General features: G+C 42.1%; 1 protein-coding gene across 1 annotated transcript in view; it reads right to left on the bottom strand.

The window, feature by feature from the left end:
* Positions 1-4,634: 4,634 nt before the first annotated feature.
* The window catches only part of LOC140482827 (proton-coupled folate transporter), a 94,218-nt gene continuing 76,419 nt past the window's right edge, over positions 4,635-22,433 (bottom strand). The window contains exon 7 of the mRNA XM_072580501.1: positions 4,635-7,549. Within this exon, the coding sequence (XP_072436602.1) occupies positions 7,453-7,549 (97 nt within the window). The 3' untranslated portion in view covers positions 4,635-7,452. The remainder of the gene's footprint in view (positions 7,550-22,433) is intronic.

Below are 22,433 nucleotides of genomic sequence, written 5' to 3'. Positions count from 1 at the left end.
CTCATCAAACAGATTGCCCCTGCGTGACCAGCCACTGCGCCTGTACACGTCAACCAGACTGCCCCTGCGTGACCAGCCACTGCACCTGTACACGCCAACCAGACTGCCCCTGCGTAACCAGCCACTGCGCCTGTACTCATCAAACAGACTGCCCCTGTATGACCAGCCACTGCGCCTGTACACGCCAACCAGACTGCCCCTGCGTGACCAGCCACTGCGCCTGTACTCATCAAACAGATTGCCCCTGCGTGACCAGCCACTGCGCCTGTACTCATCAAACAGACTGCCCCTGTATGACCAGCCACTGCGCCTGTACACGCCAATCAGACTGCCCCTGTGTGACCAGGCACTGTGCCTGTACATGTCAACCAGACTGTCCCTGCTTTAAAAGCAAGTGCGCCTGTACACATTAACCACACTATCCATTGGTAGAGGATGCCATTGCCTGCATGCAAATCAGTTTGAGGTATTATATGTCAGTATAATGAAAACCCAAAAAGAATTCCATTCCCAAATGTCTAGCTGATGTGCAACCATATGGAGGGGACTATCAGGAAGTGCCTGGTATCCTGGCAGCAGTTATATATCTCCATTCTGCAGCAGTTCATTGTAGCACCTTGTGTTTGGGCTTCTACAATAAACCAGACCTTGCCTAATTGTGTGACAAGGGTTTTGTTTCATGACTCCAGTGTGTAACCACATATGTATGGGAGACAAGCATATAATTAAATTTATGTGGCCAAATGAACTGTGCTAAAATAGGACTTTACCATTCGATTCCAGCCTCAGGCGACTGTCTGTGTAGAGTTTGTGTACTTGAGTTTCTTTCAAATGCTGCAGTTTCCTCCCACAGTCCAAAGATGTACAAGTTAGGTGCATTAGCCATGCTAAATTGCCCATCGTGTCCAGGGATGTGCAGGCTAGGTGGAGTAACCATGGGAATTGCAGGGTTACAGGAGTAGGGTTGAGGAGAGGGTCTGGGTATGATGCTCTTCAGAGGGTTAGTGTGGGCTCACTCGGCTGAATGACTGATTCCACACTGTAGGGATTCTATGATTCTATAAAACTATGATTTGGTGGACTGAGCAGATTGGTGGCAGATAAGGTTCCACGCAGACAAGTGTAAGGTGATAGACTTAGTAGTAAGAAAATTGAAAGACAAGAAAACTATACAAGACAATTCTACATGGGGTACAGGAGCAGAAGACCGGGTGCATATGTGCACAGATCTTTGAAGTTGGCAATAAAGGTGGAAAGAGCAGTTAATAAAGCATACAGTATTCTCAACTTTATTAACAAGGGCATCAAATACAAATGCAAAGGGGTGATGTTGAACCTGTATGAGTCAGTTGTTAGACCTCACCTGGAGTATTGTGCAATTGTGCAGAAGCAATTTGCAAGAATGGTTTTAGGAAATGATAAATTTCAGATATTACAATACATTGAAGATGTTGGAAATGTTCTCATTGGCCAGAAGAAGGCTGAGAGGAAGTTTTGATAGAGGTTTTCAGAATCAGGACCAGGCTGGATACAAAAGCTAAGAAGAAGCTGTTCCCCTTGAAAAAGTAATAAGATGAGAGGGGATAGATCTAGATAGATATGCAAAAGGAGCAAGAGTGTTGGATTAGATTCCCTGTGGAAACAGGCCCTTTGGCCCAACCAGTCCACACCGACCCTCCAAAGAGTAACCCACCCAGACCCATTTCCCTCTGACTAATGCATCTAACACTATGGGCAATTTAGCATGGCCAATTCACCTGGCCAGCACATCTTTGGACTGTGGGAGGAAACCGGAGCACCCAGAGGAAACCCATGCAGACATGGGGAGAATATGCAAACTCCACACAGACTGTCGCCTCAGGCTGAAATTGAATCTGGGACCCTAGTGCTGTGAGGCAGCAATGCTAACCACTGAGCTACCGTGCCGCCCCAAATGAGTTGTTAGAGTAAGACTGAACTGCCTGGAAATGTGCTGGAGGCAGGTTCAATTAAGGCATTTAAGAGGGCATTGGATGATTACTTGGGTAGACATTGTGTGCAGGAATGTAGGGAAAAGGCAAGAGTTTGACAATAGGTAGTGATGCTCACTTGAAGAGTCAGTACAAGCACAATAGGCCATATGGCCTCCGTCAGTGTCATAACTTTAGTTCTATGATATCAGCTGCTTCAGAGACCAGTCCACTGAAATCCTAAGTTCTTCTTGCTTGACTCTACTCCAGCTATCCACCAAAACTCATGTGAGTATCCTGGATTTACAGGATGAATGAGCTACCAAAGATTTATGCTCATACTCTATTCCTGCCTATGTTTATTCCTGTAACCTGCTCAGAACATAGTTGGAATGGTCTTTACAATGGACATACCTATACCTTAGCAATGTTTGAGAAGATTTGTATCTCAGGTTGATGATAAGTATGTAAGTTAGCTCGCTGAGCTTGAGGGTTTATTTTCAAATGTTTCGTCACCGTACTAGGTAATATCCATCAGTGAGAGTCTCCAGTGAAGCACTGGTGGTATTTCTCACCTCTCTATTTATAGGTCTTGGTTTCTTAAGGTGGGAGATGTCTTCTGGTTCTTGTTTTTCAAGGGAAGGTAGATAGGGTCTAAATTGATGTGTTTATTGATGGAGTTCTGGTTAGAACTGTACCTATACCTGTGTAATAAGGGAAAAGACAGAACAAGCAGAAGCAAGGAAATTGAGATGATTTGATTTGATTTATTGTAGTCACATATACATAAGTACAGTGAAAAGCTTTGTTTTATGCACAGTACAGCCAGATCATAGCAAACAAGGACATACAGATCACAGGGTGCTGAGACAGAGCGAGGCGTACAGGGTACACTGCACAGGTGGGGCACGAAGCAAGATCAACATTATTTGAAGTTAGAGAGTCCATTCAGCATTCTGATAACAGCAAGGAAGAAGCTGTTGGTGCATGTGTTCAAGCTTCTGCATCTTCTACCTGATGGAAGGGGTTGGAAGATAACATTACTTGTGGTGAAAGAGGTCTGTGATGTGTAAATGGCGTAGATGGATGGGAGGTTTGCTTCAGTGATGGACAGGGCTGTGTACATAACCTTTAGATTAGATTAGATTAGATTAGATTACTTACAGTGTGGAAACAGGCCCTTCGGCCCAACAAGTCCACACCGCCCCGCCGAAGCGTAACCCACCCATACCCCTACATCTACATCTACCCCTTACCTAACACTACGGGCAATTTAGCATGGCCAATTCACCTGACCTGCACATCTTTTGGAATGTGGGAGGAAACCGGAGCACCCGGAGGAAACCCACGCAGACACGGGGAGAATGTGCAAACTCCACACAGTCAGTCGCCTGAGGTGGGAAATGAACCCGCGTCTCCAGCGCTGCGAGGCAGCAGTGCTAACCACTGTGCCACCGTGCCGCCCATGCGACAGTAGAAGACAGCAATGCAAATGCAACCAAGCCTATTAGTGAGTGATGTGACACTTAAGCATAACTCATGCCTTTTATTTTATTTTTTGCCACATCAAAATTGCCATAATTTCTGACCGAAGTCTTGCATCAGTGTGATGCAGGAAATTCTGGGTCATTAACCTGAGTGGCTGTAACCTATTTTTTACTTCAAAAAAGTCAGAGTCATAGAGGTGTACAGCACGGAAACAAACCCTTCAGTCCAACTTGTCTATGCCAACCAGATATCCTAACCTAATCTAGTCCCATTTGCCAGCATTTGGACCATATCCCTCTAAACCTTTCCCATTTATATACCCATCCAAATACCTTTTACATGAACTCAAACAGCAAGGACAATAACTGTGCAGATGCACTCCTGTGTCAGTTTCTTTCTCTCTCTCCCCCTCACTGACCATGTGCTCGCTACCTTTTGTCTGACATGCTCCTTTTAAAAAATGCTATTATAGAACATAGAACATAGAAGAATACAGCACAGTACAGGCCCTTTGGCCCTCGATGTTGCGCCGATCCAAGCCCACCTAACCTACACTAACCCACTATCCTCCATATGCCTATCCAATGCCCGTTTAAATGTCCATAAAGAGGGAGAGTCCACCACTGCTACTGGCAGGGCATTCCATGAACTCACAACTCGCTGAGTAAAGAACCTACCCCTAACATCTGTCCTATGCCTACCACCCCTTAATTTAAAGCTATGCCCCCTAGTAATAGCTGACTCCATACGTGGAAAAAGGTTCTTACGGTCAACCCTATCTAAACCCCTAATCATCTTGTACACCTCTATCAAGTCACCCCTAAACCTTCTTTTCTCCAATGAAAACAACCCCAAGTGCCTCAGCCTTTCCTCATACGATCTTCCTACCATACCAGGCAACATCCTCGTAAACCTCCTCTGCACCCGTTCCAGTGCCTCCACATCCTTCCTATAGTATGGCGACCAAAACTGCACACAATACTCCAGATGCGGCCGCACCAGAGTCTTATACAACTGCAACATGACCTCAGGACTCCGGAACTCAATTCCTCGACCAATAAAAGCCAGCACTCCATATGCCTTCTTCACTGCACTATTTACCTGGGTGGCAACTTTCAAAGATCTGTGTACATGGACACCAAGATCCCTCTGCTCATCCACACTACCAAGTATCCGACCATTAGCCCAGTACCCCATCTTTTTGTTACTCTTACCAAAGTGAATCACCTCACACGTAGCTACATTGAACTCCATTTGCCACCTTTCTGCCCAGCTCTGCAGCTTATCTATATCCTGCTATAACCTGCCACATCCTTCCTCACTATCAACAACTCCTCCGACTTTTGTAACATCTGCAAACTTGCTCACCCAACCTTCTAACCCCTCCTCCAGGTCATTTATAAAAATGACAAACAGCACTGGTCCCAAAACAGATCCTTGTGGAACACCGCTAGTAACGGCACTCCAAGATGAACCTTTACCATCAACTACTACCCTGTCTTCTATCAGCCAGCCAATTCCTAATCCAAACCTCCAACTCACCCTCAATGCCATACCTCCATATTTTTTGCAGTAGCCTACCATGGGGAACCTTATCAAACGCCTTACTAAAATCCATATACACCACATCTACCGCTTTACCCTCGTCCACCTCCTTAGTCACCTTCTCAAAGAATTCAATAAGGTTTGTGAGGCATGACCTGCCCTTCACAAAACCATGCTGACTATCCTTGATCACATTATTCCTATCCAGATGTTCATAAATACTATCCCTTACAATTCTCTCTAAGACTTTGCCCACAACAGAAGTGAGACTCACCGGCCTATAGTTACTAGGGTTATCCCTACTCCCCTTCGTGAACAAGGGAACCACATTTGCTAGCCTCCAGTCTTCTGGCACTATTCCAGTAAACAAGGACATAAAAATCAAGGCCAATGGCTCTGCAATCTCCTCCCTTGCTTCCCAGAGAATCCTAGGATAAATGCCATCAGGCCCAGGGGACTTATCTATTTTCACCCTTTCCAGAATTTCCAACACCTCTTCCCTACATACCTCAAAGCCATCCATTCTACTTAATTGTGACTCAGTATTCACATCGGCAACAATGTCCTGTTCCTGAGTGAATACTGACAAAAAGTATTCATTCAGTGTCTCCCCAATCTCTTCAGCCTCCACACGCAACTTCCCACTACTATCCTTGACTGGACCTATTCCTACCCTAGTCATTCTTTTACCCTAGTCATTAGGGTTTTCCTTAATCCTACCAACTAAGGACCTTTCATGTCCCCTCCTTGCTGCTCTTAGCTCTCTCTTCAGGTCCTTCCTGGCTACCTTATAACTCTCAATCGCCCCAATTGAACCTTCATGCCTCATCTTTACATAGGCCGCCCTCTTCCATTTAACAAGGGATTCCAATTCCTTATTAAACCATGGCTCCCTCACACGACCCTTTCCTCCCTGCTATTGTTTTGATCTTTTTTCTCCAAAGTTCCAAAACAATACAACAGCATATAAAACAGTAATTGCTGCTTCTGAAATTTGAGGAACTCACCTCCAACACCTAAAATACCTCAAAAAAGGAGCAGCTCTTACAGCCACAACTTTTTTCCCATCCACCATCTTAGATTACCCAGAATCCTTTGTCACAAGGGAACTTTTTTTGTATAATTCAGTTAGTAACTGGCCTCCTCTTGATGTACAAGTAAATTACAAAGTTTAACATATCAGCAATTTGAAAAGTCAACCATACACTAGATTGTATATTTGGGATAAATATTTTTCCTTTTTCTTCCAGGGATTCTATTCCTGTAACCTGCTCAAATGTCAGCATGTGATCATTAGTCTCTTGGAATTTTGACCTCACATTAGGATTATAAATTGCTCATATGTGCAGTAATTTATTACAATTGGCTTACACCCTTATGCAATCAACTTATTTCACTTTTTTTTGTTAAGTGGTGACAAGAATTGAAATGAATTACCTGTTTATAATTATGCAGCTACCTTAATCTTCCTTCCTTACCTGTACGTCACCAATCCCTCCCTGATTATTCTCAATTAATTTATAAATATTTCAAGTCTACTTGGGATTTTAATGCACCATAGTATAATGCAATTACCTTTTCCTACAGGTTAAACAATCTTGATTTCAATGTAATTATTTCAGTTAAAGTTTAAGATTAGGAGTGAATGTTGGCCAAAATGTATATAAAATATGTATTCCTTAACTATATTAAAACCAATAATCTGTCATTTTAAAATCCATGAAATGATAAAAACAAATTACTGCTACATCATCAATTCTGAATTAAAGCTAGTGGGATAGGATCAATGGGCCAAATGGCCTTCTTTTGTATTGTAAAGCTGAATTATTCTATGGTACAACTTTTCCCATTAGCACCACACACAAAGACAATTCATAAGTCTGTTCTTCATTGGGTTGAAACATTGCAATTCTTATTCTCTGCCAATTGATGATCTGAAGATGTTTGATTGGATTTATTGTTGTCAGATATACCTAAGTACAGTGAAAAGTTTTGTACTGTGAGCAGTACAGGCAGATTATAATACACAAGGTCATACAGATCATTGAGTGCTTAGACAAAGTAGGGGATACAAAGTTACAGCAACACAGGAGGTACACAATTGCAAGATCAACATTAGGTTTGAAATTACAAAGGTCCATTCAACAGTCTAATAACAGCATGGGAGAAGCTGTTGTTGAACCTGTTGGCACATGTTCAAACTTCTATATCTTCTGCCTGACAGAAGTGGTTGAAAGAGAATATTACCGGATGATATTGGCAGCCTTTCTGCTGTAACGAGAAGTGGAGATGGAGTCAATGGATCTGAGGTTCACTTTCATGATGATATGGGATGTGTTCATAACTTTCTGTAGTTTCGTCTGGTCTGAGCCAGAGCAGTTGCCGTACCAATCAGTGAAGCAGCCAGAAAGAATGCTTTGTGGTCCATCTGTACAAGTTGGTGAGAGTCCTTATGGACATGTTGAATTTCCTAAGCTTCCTGAGAAAGAAGAGGCATTGTTGTGTCTTCTTGATCATCGCATCTACGTGGGAGGACCAGGGCAGAGGTCCTCATTTCACTGATCCACCTACAAAGCAAAGGAGAAAGAAATAAAATATTAGATTGTGATCTACATAAGACAGGAGAATACTCTACCTTAATGTGTTATCTAATGTAGGGGTGCAAATAAACAGTTCACATGTTAAAAACCTTTCATGAGTTATTGTCAAGTCAGCTATTCATGGCAAGCACATCAACAAGGGCAAATACAGTCTCAGTATCCAAAAATCATGTTGGCTTGCTGTTCGTAATTATAATCTAATGCTGTTTGCTGCAAAGTGGATTATTCAACATTGGGTGAAGATAAGATTGGGCACACACCGTGCTAGTGCCAACAGTTAAAACAAAACTGCCTTGATTCACACATAAACGGAGGACTGGGAAGCTTTTAAAGAACGACAGAGGATTAGTAAGAAGGAAATACGCAGAGAAAAAATGAGGTACGAAGGTAAACTGGCCAAGAATATAAAGGAGGATAGTAAAAGCTTTTTTAGGTATGTCCAAGGCAAAAAAATGGTTAGGACAAAAATTGGGCCCTTGAAGACAGAAGCAGGGGAATATATTACTGGGAACGAAGAAATGGCAGAGGAATTAAATGAGTACTTCAGATCTGTGTTCACTGGGGAAGACACAAGCAATCTCCCTGAGGTAACAGTGGCTGAAGGACCTGAACTTAAGGGAATTTCTATTTGCCAGGATTTGGTGTTGGAGAGACTGTTAGGTCTGAAGGTTGATAAGTCTCCGGGACCTGATGGCCTGCATCCCAGGGTACTGAAGGAGGTGGCTCGGGAAATCGTGGATGCGCTGGTGATTATTTTCCAGAGTTCAATAGAATCGGGGTTGATTCCTGAGGATTGGAGGGCGGCTAATGTTGTGCCACTTTTTAAGAAGGGTGGGCGGGAGAAAGCAGGAAATTATAGACCAGTTAGTCTGACCTCAGTGGTGGGAAAGATGCTGGAGTCTATTATAAAGGATGAAATTACGGCACATCTGGATAATAGTAACAGGATAGGACAGAGTCAGCATGGATTTATGAAGGGGAAATCATGCTTGACTAATCTTCTTGAATTTTTTGAGGATGTAACTCGGAAGATGGACGAGGGAGATCCAGTGGATGTAGTGTACCTGGACTTTCAGAAAGCTTTTGATAAAGTCCCACACAAGAGGTTAGTGAGTAAAATTAGGGCGCACGGGATTGGGGGCAAAGTACTAGATTGGATAGAGAATTGGTTGGCTAATAGGAAACAAAGGGTAGTGATTAACGGCTCCATTTCGAAATGGCAGGCAGTGACCAGTGGGGTACCGCAGGGATCCGTGCTGGGACCGCAGCTTTTTACAATATATGTAAATGATATAGAAGATGGTATCAGCAATAACATTAGCAAATTTGCTGATGACACAAAGCTAGGTGGTAGGGTAAAATGTGATGAGGATGTTAGGGGATTACAGGGTGACCTGGACAAGTTAGGTGAGTGGGCAGATGCATGGCAGATGCAGTTTAATGTGGATAAATGTCTGGTTATCCACTTTGGTGGCAAGAACAGGAAGGCAGATTACTACCTCAATGGTATCAAATTAGGTAAAGGGGCTGTTCAGAGAGATCTGGGTGTTCTTGTCCACCAGTCAATGAAGGCAAGCATGCAGGTACAGCAGGTCGTGAAGAAGGCTAATAGCATGCTGGCCTTCATAACAAGAGGGATTGAGTATAGAAGCAAAGAGGTGCTTCTGCAGCTGTACAGGGCCCTGGTGAGACCACACCTGGAGTACTGTGTACAGTTCTGGTCTCCAAATTTGAGGAAAGACATTCTGGCTATTGAGGGAGTGCAGCGTAGGTTCACGAGGTCAATTCCTGGAATGGCAGGATTGCCTTACACGGAAAGACTGAAGCGACTGGGCTTGTATACCCTTGAGTTTAGAAGACTGAGAGGGGATCTGATTGAAACGTATAGGCTTATGAAAGGATTGGACACTCTGGCAGGAGGGAACATATTTCCGTTGATGGGGGAGTGCCGAACCAGAGGACACAACTTAAAAATACGGGGTAGACCATTTAGGACAGAGATGAGGAGAAACTACTTCACCCAGAGAGTGGTGGCTGTGTGGAATGCTCTGCCCCAGAGGGCAGTGGAGGCCCAGTCTCTGGATTCTTTTAAGAAAGAATTGGATAGAGCTCTTAAAGATAGTGGAGTCAAGGGGTACGGAGATAAGGCTGGAACAGGATACTAATTAGGAATGATCAGCCATGATCATATTGAATGGCGGTGCAGGCTCGAAGGGCAGAATGGCCTACTCCTGCATCTATTGTCTATTGTCTATTGTCTATAAAGAAGTCCACTTGAGATAAAGTATTGATAAAGGAAAACATGCGAATGTTGGCATCAAGCAGAAGCCAGTTTTAGAATAATGCAGTCTCGATTTTGCTTCAAAAATGTTTCAACTCAATCTCAAAGTAGCAGCTTTACAGCAGCAGTGTGCAAGGTATAGTTCTTACACTAATCGCATCATAGTCCTCTCCAGTGAAATTGCCACTTTAGCATCCATCAGAGCTCAATTATGGCCTACATCTTCTGTGGAATCACATTTAGATGACCGAGAAAAACCTTCAGTGTTTGTCTTAATACATTCAGCATGTTATAGAACCTGACACACATGCATTCATTGTAATGAATATAATACTGAATGCTTCTAGATAGCATTCATTTTTTTTTAAGATACTTGACAACTCAGATAGTGACGATTCTTGAACTTTCACTGTTATGACAAGAATGAAAAGATTGGAACACTGTCAAATTATCAGCATGGTTTACATTTTTCTTTAAAAGAAGAGTAACATGGTGGCTCAGTGGTTAGCACTGCTGCCTCACACTACCAGGTCCCAGGTTCAATTCTACTCTCTTGTGACTGCCTGTTTGGAGTTTGCACATTCTCCCTGTGTCTCTGTGGATTTTCTCCAGGTGCTCCAGTTTCTTCCCACAGTCAAAAGATGTGCAGGTTAGGTGAATTGGTAGTGTTAAATTTCCCAGTAGTGTCCAGGGATGTGCAGGTTAGGTGGATTAGCTATGTGAAATACAGGGTTACAGGGATTGGGTCTGGTGGGATACTCTTCGTAACAGTGTAGACTCAATGGGCCGAATGGCCGGTTTCCACACTATAGGGATTCTATGAGTTAAGGTTGATTGTACATCTGTACAATACTCTGTGAATATAAAAATTTGACAAAAATGTTTCACACTCTCTCAAGCAAAGATGAAATTACATAATTGTTTTGTAGTGCATAACTTATTATTTATGCAGGGTCTGCAGGTATGAATGTTATCATTTCATTGAAAAAAAACTTACTGCCTTTATGTAAAATACTTCATTTGTAAATGAATTGTAAATAGTTGTAGACATATGCAGCTACACAAAGGGCAGAGTCATCATCAAATGATTGTTAAAATCTGCTGAAGTAGTCATCTTTGGAGTTGGTGATGGTTGGGATCTGTGTGAAAGAACGACACCATGAAGAATCCAAGATGCAATGGAAGGAACAAGACACAAGTCCTTCTTCCCCTCCCTGTGAAATACTTCTTGCTGTACTGAGGAGAGAAATCAAGACGCCTGGGCCCAACCCTCTTGCTGATGTCATTCCACAGCCAGGATGTGCAAGCACATCATGTGGTCTAGGGAAGTACTGTCTGCACAGAATCAGAAACTACTGCTCTTAAAACCTCTGTCCAACCCCAGGGCTCAAATCAGAATGTCAGCCCAAGTGGGGAAATCAGTCCCATATTATGGTTCCTCAAATGTCCAAGGCAACATGTCAGGAACAGCCCAATGCAAAAGATGATACAACAAATTTCACAATTGAAGAAACAACGAAACTATTCGATATAATCCAGTTACAAGGATGATGTAAGCTCAAATGTTTGGCTGTTCCATTTTCTATAATTTGGTATTATTTTGAATTGGACGGCTAGAGGAAATATAATACGCCTCAGAGTAACACTGGGCCAGAAGTTACTGTAGCATAGCAGGTGCCATGAGTTAGATTTGCTCCTGCTCCTTCCTGCAAGTAAAATCAGCACATCTGGGGCCTGATGGAACAGACTCTCTCCTTATCCAATAACATGTAAGGATTTAACAAATAAACCACAAGAGAGGTCAGTAGCCATGCAGGTTTCATTTCAGGTGAATGGTTAAAAAAAAAAGACCAGAGGTGTCATGAGGAAAAGTATCAAGAGGCAAGGTTCTGTGATACACTCAAGTGTGTGGAACGGTCAAATTCAATTATGGTTTCAGATAATTATCTGAAAAGAAAAGGTGTGCAGGACTATGAGGTATAAGGCAAGTTTGGTCTATCCAAATAACTGTCATAGAATCCCTACAATGCAGAAAGAGGCCATTTGGTCCAATGAGTCTGCACCAACGCTCTGAAGAATATCCCACCCAGACCCGTAACCTAGCTAATTATTTTATATAGTTATAGACAAAGGTTCAGACTTGAGGGGCTGAATGGTCTCCTTCAGTGCAGAAGCTGTCATGTTATACAATAAAAAGACTAAAAGGGAAAAGGTATTAAAGTTATATATAGCGACTTGTTTTTTTGATGCCTCGCCAAGCATATGGTATGGAGTCTATTCTTGCTTTCAGTCCATGCAACCTGTATTTCCAGATTATGAATAAAGTGGCCAAGGACCAATTCTCTCAAAACTTCCCATTACGGGGCCTGAGGGAAAACATGAGCAGTCAGTGAAGCATTTCCTTCTGCTTAGCGCATGTTTGAAACAAAACAAAATTCGCACAATTTTGTCTGTGCTTCAAAAGCATTTGGAACTTATTTTTAAGGCGGCTATTTACCATCACCTTTCATCAGTGGTTTCGCACGATGCGCCAGGCCAGATTCTTTAGTGAAAGTAGCCTTTTACAAACACATTTGAAAGCAACTGGGGATCAAGTAGTCACTTCTGCACTGAGTCTATTGCAACAGAAGACAAGAATGTCACTAAGGAAAGTTGGAAAATTCTCAAGCCGAACACTGGACTCGAAACATAAACTCTGCTGCTCTCTCTACAGATCTGCTGAGCTTCCCCAGTGCTTTGACTTTTTCTTCCAGATTTTCAGCATCTGTAGCATTTTGTTTTCAAAGGAAAACTTGTATTTACAAACCATTTCAATGAGAATAGACATCTCAAAATCCTGTATAGTCAATGAAGAACTTCCTAAAGTATGATCATTGGTGCAAATGTAGAAAATGCATGATCATTTCTATAGTTTGGATGTAAATTAATGTGGATAGCAACTGAATCTGTAAGATTTAATACATTGATTATTTTATTTGCTCAGAAGACGTAGGCAGATGACAGGGAGAGGTTATAGATAGGCAAAAAAACCTATTGTTTACTATGTGCAACCTGATGCCATGATTCATTGGGTCCAGAGACAATGTTGAACACTCCAAGGCAACTCCCGCCTGACTGTGTAGCACAGTACCACCCACCTCTACTCATTCACCCAGTGGGAATGGGACATTGTAAAATAAGATTCTTTGAGATGACAACATAGCTAATCTATGGGACATCTCTCCTTATTTTGGTCACGATGTGGAGATGCCAGTGTTGAACTGGGGTAGACAAAGTTTTTAAAAAAATCACAACAGCAAGTTATAGTCCAACACTTATTTGAAAGTACAAACTTTTGGAGCACTGCTTCCTCATCAAGGAGTTGGTGTTGTGATTTTTTTTTAATCCTTATTTAAGCACAGGCCACCTGATGTTATGAACCATAGAATGCCTACAGTGTGGAAGGAGGCCATTCAGTCCATCTCAATCTTCCAAAGAGTACCACACCCAGACCCACCCTATCCCTGTGGCTGAGCATTCCCCATGGCTAACCCACCTAGCCTGCACATTCCTGGATACTATGGGTAATTTAGCGTGGCCAATCCACCTAACCTGCACATCTTTGGACTGTGGAAGGAAACCAGTGCACCCAGAGGAAACCCACGCAGAAACGGGAAAGAATATACAAACTCCACACAGACAGGTGCCCGAGGGTTGAATCGAACCCTGGTCCCTAATGCTGTGAGGCAGCAGTGGTAACCACTGAGCCATAAATTTAAGGGGACATAAATTTAAGGTGAAGGGTGGAAGGTATAGGGGAGATGTCAGGGGTGGGTTCTTTACCCAGAGAGTGGTGGGGGCATGGAATGCGCTGCCCGAGGGAGTGGTAGAGTCAGATTCATTGGCGACCTTTAAGCGGCATTTGGATAGGTACATGGATGGGTGCTTAATCTAGGATAGAAGTTCGGCACAACATCGTGGGCCGAAGGGCCTGTTCTGTGCTGTATTGTTCTATGTTCTCTATGTTCTATGCACAGAGAGCCTCCATCATGGTGAAGAAATTGCAAAATTGATACTATATGTTTGCCATTATTATTTCTAGTCAATGTTGAGCGATCCATCTGTTTTCGCTCCTTTCTTTCGGCTTTGTAATAGATATACTTGAGTACTTGTGATGTGTTCCAGACAGAAGGCAAGAGTCAGTGACAATGTTTGTGATACATATGTAGGCCAGACCATATAATGATGGCAGATTCCCTTCCCCAAAGGGCTTTAATGTACCAGATGAGTTTTTTTAAAAACAAATTTGGGCGGCACAGTGGCAGTGGTTAGCACTGCTGCCTCACAGCGCCAGATACCTGGGTTCAATTCCTGCCTCAGGCGACTGTCTGTGTGGAGTTTGCACGTTCTCCCAGTGTCTGCGTGCAGGTGCTCCGGTTTCCTCCCACAGTCCAAAAATGTGCAGGTTAGGTGAATTGGCTATGCTAAATTGCCCGTAGTGTTAGGTGAAGGGGTAAATGTAGGGGAATGGGTCTGGGTGGGTTGTGCTTCGTCGGGTCAGCATGGACTTGTTGGGCCGAAGGGCCTGTTTCCACACTAAGTAATCTAATCTAAAACAATTGACTATAGTTTCATGGTGACCATCAAACTAGCTTTAATTTCAGATATTTTCAATTAATTGAATTCAAAAGTTCTGCTATGGTGTGATTCCACCCTATGCCCTTCACAGCAGTGGTTTTGGTCTGTACAATGGATGCACCGCTACTCCACTGCTTCCTACATATTGCTTGCTGCGACCTATACCAGCTAGAGAACAATGACAGTAATTTGCTTCATCAAAGTCTCAGTATGAAATGCAGCACTCTCCCTACAATGAGCCTGGCATCTTGGGGGAGCATTTAAAACAAGGGGGAGAGGCAGGTTCATACACCTTCCAGTCTCTGCCCTGATAAATTCCAGGGCAAGAAGGCCACAAAGTGATGTGATTAAGTGGGTAATTAATACTAAGTAATCTTGTCTCATTAATACTTCGAGTTGAAAATGTGTTGCTGGAAAAGCGCAGCAGGTCAGGCAGCATCCAAGGAACAGGAGAATCGACGTTTCGGACATCAGCCCTTCTGTAGGATTCCTGAAGAGCTAATGCCCGAAATGTCGATTCTCCTGTTCCTTGGATGCTGCCTGACCTGCTGCACTTTTCCAGCAACACATTTTCAACTCTGATCTCCAGCATCTGCAGTCCTCACTTTCTCCTCATTAATACTTCTGTACAACCAGCAAACAGAGAAACTTGCTTTGCACCAAGATTGGAAAGTAAACCCTTTTGGCATCACCACTTCGAGCTGCACTCCCTCTTTCAAACTCACTAATTAGCTGGTCAAGGGATGTGGCATCAGGAGAGGAAAGAACTTCAAGGAGCCACTCTCTGTCCTGGCTGCTGTCCACTGCCCACCTCTCTTCCCACCTATGTCAGCAGCCATGAGCAACCCCTGGCTTTGGACAGATGTAGTACCAGCAGCAGCCACAGTCTTCCAGGTGGCACAGCTGAGCAATAAGGAGTTGCAAACCTCCAAGTGGCTGAAGGTCCTCCATTCTACAGGTCTTTGATCCTGGGTTCAACCAGCTGCTGCACAGATAAGAATAACTAACTGGAATTTAATTTAGTGGACCTTCTGAGAAAGATGGGATTCAGGGCTCATCCACAATCTGACCCATGTATACTGGCATCAGGCAGCAAAAATGACGACATTTGGGGAAGCCCAAAGCAAAACTGAACACCAGGCAGAGCCTGACCTTTTTGTTTTATCCATTCACAGACTGTGTGGGTGTCACTGGCTGTGCCAGCATACATCCCCAGTTCCTTTGCGACAGAACCATAAAAGTTTTCAGTTTCAGAGGTCTTTGACCCATTGTGTCTGGACCAGCTCCGGAAAAAGCTACCCAGCTAGTCCCATTCTCCAATCCTATTTCCATAGCACTCTATATTAATCATTTTCAAATATGCATCAAGCTGTCTTTTTAAACCTCCAATGGACTCCACCTCTCTCCCTGGCAGCACATTCCAAATTCTAAACAACTGAGTAAAGAGGCTTCCCCTCATCTCATTCCAAGCTTTTTTTTGCTGACAACCTTGAAATGACGACCCACAGTTATTGACATATCCATGAATAGAAAAAGAACTTTTTTTTTTAACCCTATCAAAATTGTTCACAATTTCAATTTTGCACACCGCAACAGGGCCATCTCAATCTTCTCTTTTCCGGAGAGAATAAGCCCAATTTCTCTGATCTTCCCTTGTATCTAAAATCCCTAATTCTTGGTGTTCCAGTCGATCTCTTTTGCACTCTCTCTAGGACTTTAACATCCTTCCTTAAGTAAGGTGCCCAGAACTGAACACAATATTCCAAATGTGGTCTGACCAATAATTTGTAGAGCTGTAGTATCAATTCCTTGCCTTTATACTCTATGCCTCTACTTATAAACTCAAGGATCCTTATAACCCTTCTTAACAACTGTTTCAACTGGATAGTGGTGTCTTCTTGAACAGCTGCAATTCAACACTATTGTTTAAAACATATTTATTCATAGAATGTGCACATCACTGGGCTATGCAGCATTTATTGCCCATTCTAGCTACCCTTGAACAGAGCGGGTTGCCAGGTCATTTCACAACGCAAGCAAGAGTCAACCACATTGCTGTGAGGTTGGAGATAAATATACCAGACATGGTAAGAATGACAGATTTCTTTCCCTTTGGATATTTCAAGATGGGAGTTAAGCAAGAGAAAAACAGGTAAAGAAAGTACATTGACTGACTATAAATCAATCAAGATATTTATTTATAAAATCATTTATGGGCAGTACGGTGGCACAGTGGTTAGCACTGTTGCCTCTCAGCGCCAGAGACCTGGTTCATTTCCCACCTCAGGCGACTGACTGTGTGGAGTTTGCACATTCTCCCAGTGTTTGCGCGAGTTTCCTCTGGATGCTCCGGTTTCCTCCCACAGTCCAAAAAAAAAATGTGCAGGTTAGGTGAATTGGCCATGCTAAATTGCCCATAGTGTTAGGTGAAGGGGTGAAATGTAAGGGAATGGGTCTGGGTTGGTTGCGCTTCAGCCTGTTTCCACACTAAGTAATCTAATCTAAAGTCAACAATAATCCAGGTTTAATCTTCTTGCTTTTGATAAATACTCCCTGTTAAACAACAAATCTCAAGTAGCATCAGAGGTACTGGCTTGAAAAAGTTAATGAGACTGCCAACACATCAAAAAATTATATTGTTGATATTGAAAAAGCATTTGACTAACACTTTTTTTTGGGAGATTCACCTCCAGCTCACCATCTAGCTAATTCATTAAATCACAGACATGAACAGAAATGAGGTAATGTGAATGATTTAAACACATTTCAAGTTAGTATTTATTTTGAAGGCGAGACTCTTAAAATACATTACAAAAATGATCAGAGCAGGGCATAGGTATGACTCTCTACAGCATGTCTGACTCCAGATAAATGAATGTTTTGGTTTTGAAGGATTCCATCACATATCTCATGGCATTTCCCAAAATACAAACATATGACAGTACTGCCTCTATTATCCTGATAATCTCTACTACAGATGACCCAGTCACTATCATGTGACTGTCTATGGCAGTTTTCTGTGAACAAACAGCCCATCAATATCACATTACGTCAGTGACTACAAAATGGAAAGAAGGGAGTTTATGTACCTTCCACGATCACTGTACATCTCAAAATGCTTTAAAGCCAGTGAAGTAATTTTCACTGTTACAATATAGGAAACATAGTAGAAAACTTGCACACAGAAAGCTCCCACAAAGTAATAACAAATCAGAGACAGAGACAATCTGTTTCCCTGTGATCCTTCTTTGCAATACTATCATGTGATCTTTCCTGTTCACCCAAGGGAGGCACCTGAAAGGCAGCACCTTCCTTTGTACTCAAATCCTGGAATAGGACTTGAACCCATGTTTGACTCCAAAATGAGCCACAGTTGAAAGACTTTTGCGAGAGGCTGTGGTTACGAAAGGCATTTTATGAATACAAATCTTTTTTTTTTTTTTTGCAAACTTGACATCTTGCCCAAGGAAACCAGAAGAATGATTGAAGTGGAGTGTAGAAAAATTACTTTCACAAAGTGGATTGAGGCATATGGCAGGGAGATTAAATCCTGCAGTTGATCAACTAACCTGTAAGTATTCAGTATTGACAGTGTGATTGAACTGTCAAAAGTGTTCGTTTCCCACATGGACTGCTTTCATTTGGAATACAGAGGATTTCACTCAATTGTTTTTGTTTTTATTAAATACAAGTTTTGTGAAAGGTATTGTATACACTAAAAGATCAAATGAGTCACTTTCCTGTTGGTTAGTGTTACAATGGTTTTTCAATTAGCAGGCTGCATAACTTATGAATCAGTGCGAAAAAGTTTCAAAAGTAAATATTGTGCATTACTTAACTGACAAGCCATTGCCCTACTCCAAACAATCCTCTTCACATGCCTCTAGCCTTTAATAACAACATGTAGATATTTCTCAAACAAAGGTAGACAGTTGTGATTGGTTCCCTACTAACCCTAAAAAATTAGGTCAACAAGGCTTAAATCTTAAAATATATTAACAAAAACATTCAACTTTTATTTTCCCAAAACGTGGAGTTTAGCGAGTCACAGAATCCCTACAGTGCAGAAGCAGACCGTTCGGTCCATTGACTCCACACCATCCCTCTGAAGGACACCCTATCCAGACTCACTTGCCCACCCTATCTCTGTAACCCCAAAATTTCCCCAAAGTCAATCCACCCAACCTACACATCCCTGGACACTTTGGGAAATTTAGCATGGTCAACCTACCTAATCTACACATCTTTGGACTGTGGGAGGAAACCAGAGCCCCTGGAGAAAACTCTCAGACACAGGGAGAATGCGCAAACTCTACACAGACAGTCGCCCAAGGGTAGAATCTAACTTGGGTCACTAATGCCATGAAGCAATGCTAACCACTGCGTCACTATGCTGCCCTCAGAATAGACAATTGCCCCAAGTTACGAATCCTTCTATAGATCCCAGGAGTTTAATTGTTTCAAGAAATTGGCAGAGTAATTGCTTTAATATGAATAAATTACACATCCGGTCTAGTTAAGTGGTGTTCATCAGCATTGTGGTTTAGAACCAGTTGCTACCAGATTCTGTCACTGCTTAGCAAAGAGGACGACAAAATGCAAGATCATGTCTCTGCTTTCTATTCCACAAATTGAATTCTAGGAACAGTTGGCAGCTTACACGGGAATCAACATGGCACTTCCATAGAAGGACAGAGGTAAAATAGGCTTTGTTTTTTGCACAGGGAGGGAATGAAAAGGGGCAGTAATTACATCAATTTCTGCCATCCTTGCATATGAAAGTGATTGGAGAAAACAGGGTAGGAGTGGATGTAAATTAATGAGTGTTTGAGAGAATACGAAATTGATTTTTCATTAGAGATTGCAGTGATGACATTTTGTAGACATCCTAATGCCATGTATTGTAGCCCACAATGCAGTAATAAGTGCTCTGGCCATTGTCATTTCCAATAATACCTCTTTCTCTACCCACATAGTAGTGTATAATTAGAGAATCTTGAAACTATACAACACATCACTGCCAAAAGCAACTTCCTAAGGAGTATGTAATTTGTGCTGTCAATGTTGTGGTTAATTACACCTCAGTTTCGCTTTGGCATTTTATCACTGCACTGTAGAATTAAGGACATTTCTTGTGGCAGATGTAGTAACCCAGGCAGGATTTATTGTGATTTTAAAAGGAGTTCTATTTTAGTGTAATGTTTAAAAAAAAATTGTTTGTTCGGTCATCTAGATCTAGGTAGCCAACATTCACTGAAGTATGCAATAATGAGAATTCCCATATTGTGCATGATGTTCCCAAGGTTTTTGCACTCTGAGCTTCTTGAAGTTTAAATGAGCCTGCTCCCAGAACTGTACTATTAGTGCCCTGCAGACGGAAGCTGCTGGATGAATGCAGGCCATTTTGTTTAGCCAGTACATGCCGGTTTATAATCAACATACAATCCTCAACATTAAACTACTCAGTTCCCCTTTTCCCTTCACCTGATCAAACGTGGTGGTGAACCCTGACTTAGTGGGCCAGTTTCCTCAGGACTTCACGTGCTCCACTGCAGTAACTTTGCTGGGGGGTTTCAGCAGAAATTGAACACACACACACACACACACACACACACACACAATCAATCTGGGCTCTGCCAAGGTTGCAATGAAAGCTAGAGTGAAATTTGCCACAGCAGCCTTTGCCTCAACAAGTGAGTTCCACAGCCTTCCAACTCAGTGTGGAGAACTGTTCATTGCTGTCTCTACACTTTGTATCCCACAGCCCCTCATGATCAACTGCACAACTACTGCAAATAATCTGCTTGTGTCCCGTCCTTTAAACACTGACATAATATTATCTCAATTTTCATTGTTCTAATGAAAAAAAGCACATTGTGTCAAGTTCCTAAATACACACATTTTAAAAATCTTACACCCAGCTGAAGTAAATTTCTAGTGTTTCAATCAGCTATACTAGTACAGGTAGAAATCAATAGTGACTAAATTAAAAGCACATATTTATTTTACTTCTAGAAATAAAGATATTTTTCCAGCTGCATTTTTATTTTTAACAAACAGACAAGCTGATCTGAGGGCATCTTGGAATGTCAACAGATGGTATAAATCTATTCACCTAAAGCTACACAAAAGCACATAAGGTCCAACATTAATTGAATTTCTCTTATCACACTGTCAACACATTTTAACATTTTGTTGCACGCTTCTTATGAAGCATCCTCTTCCCGCAGGCCCCCACCACTTCAAAATAATAAAACAGTGCAAAGCTGCTGAGCTCCACTGATTAGTGAGCGAGAAGATTTGTCTGGTTGCCAAATCAGTTTTCTGCAAAAAAATTGAATGCTGCCTTGGGCAAAGAATTCTCTTTTATTTTTGCAGTGTCAGGACAAATGCATTCTCATTTGCACTGCCACGTTTGTATGAATAGGTCATAAAGGTGTCTCTCAAAAATTGTATCAGCACCATGTAACTTTATCGTGAAGCTCAAATAGTACATCTCAGGAGATTTACTAGTGGAAGAAAATGCCAAGAGGTCTCAGTGTTTTATTGCTATATGAATGGGACAGAATTGAATGACCAGGTTTGGTCATCATTTTTGGCCATCGGTTCATGTATATACTTTGCTCAGAGAGGGGGCAAGGAAGCACAAAAACATAGAATAGGGGGCAAAGGGCGTCTTGAGGAGATAAAGCATATTAAATTAAGAAAATAAAGCTGGTGTGGGATGTTTGTAATACAATTAAACCTTTTATAAAGTTTAGTGAAATTGAAAGCACTACTGAGGGCTTCAGAATTTGCTTACGCAAGGAACAGTCAAGTAGAACTATCTTTTGAGCAAAGTGGTCTGTCCTGTAGCATAATCTGCTTCTGTGCATCGTGTACAGGTCTGTTAGAAAGGGTTACTATTCAATTGAATCTAGTAAATACCATCCATTGTGGTGATGTCACAAGGACTTGGTCAGAGACAGACATTTAGGCTAATGAGCTCCTAACATTATCTGTCATCATGCAGATCAAATTGATATAATCTGTAAGCAGTTGCAGCAACACTATAAACTGTTTGCAGTTTATTGTTTACTCAAGATGGTTTGATCAAGGCTCTCATAGACCAGAAAGATGGCTGTGCTAATCCATGCTAGATTACTTTGGACTGGAAGGAAATTACACATACAGCAAATTCAGCTGTGAAAAATTACAAAATTTTGAACCAGATAATGAGCACTGTTATATTTTCTTTGATAATAAAATTACAATGCATACAGCTACACGAGTTATGAACAGAGACAGAAATGGAGAAAAGCCCTGGTGAGCAATGGGCGAGGATGGTGGCATAGACCATGGAAGCTTGGAGGACGAGAATGCAAATATCAATTCATAGGCCAAAACAAGTGGCCCGAGGTCTGTTGCCATGCTGTACATCTCTATGACTCTAGGACTACAAGTGCAGCTTGGCAAGAACTGGTTGAATAGTCATATGGGACTGTGCACAAAGCAGGTTTTCTTTAAATTATATGTCAGTTGAGAAGAGTGGCCTAGGATAGTGGAGGATTACGGAAACCTGTTTGAGAAGTAATGAAAATATTGATTGAGCAGGACGGAGGCTGGGACACAGGTTCACAATGGCCTCATGACAGGAAAGTGCAACTCTGGTGACTAGCCAGATGTGAAATTAAAAGAACAGAACAGAGTTGCAGAATGTCAAGTCCGCACAACATCTGGTTCAGTTTGCATGGAATTAGAGTTAGATGTGGGAACAGAAAATCATGACTTTGATTTTCCTACTGTTGTGCTCAAGGTAACTGGAGTTCATCATGTCAAGTAGCCAATTAGTAATAGATGTGAACCTTTACTCACTTCTGAGTCAGGGGCCTTGGACTAACGCCCACTTTAGCTTTTTGAGTGCATAATCTGGTTTGACACATCAGCACTGTATTGAGGAAATGTCAGAGGTGC

This window comes from Chiloscyllium punctatum, chromosome 11 (genome assembly GCF_047496795.1).
Source record: "Chiloscyllium punctatum isolate Juve2018m chromosome 11, sChiPun1.3, whole genome shotgun sequence".
NCBI lineage: Eukaryota > Metazoa > Chordata > Chondrichthyes > Orectolobiformes > Hemiscylliidae > Chiloscyllium > Chiloscyllium punctatum.
Note: the sequence above shows the minus strand (reverse complement) of the source record. Positions and strands in the feature narration are given on the sequence as shown.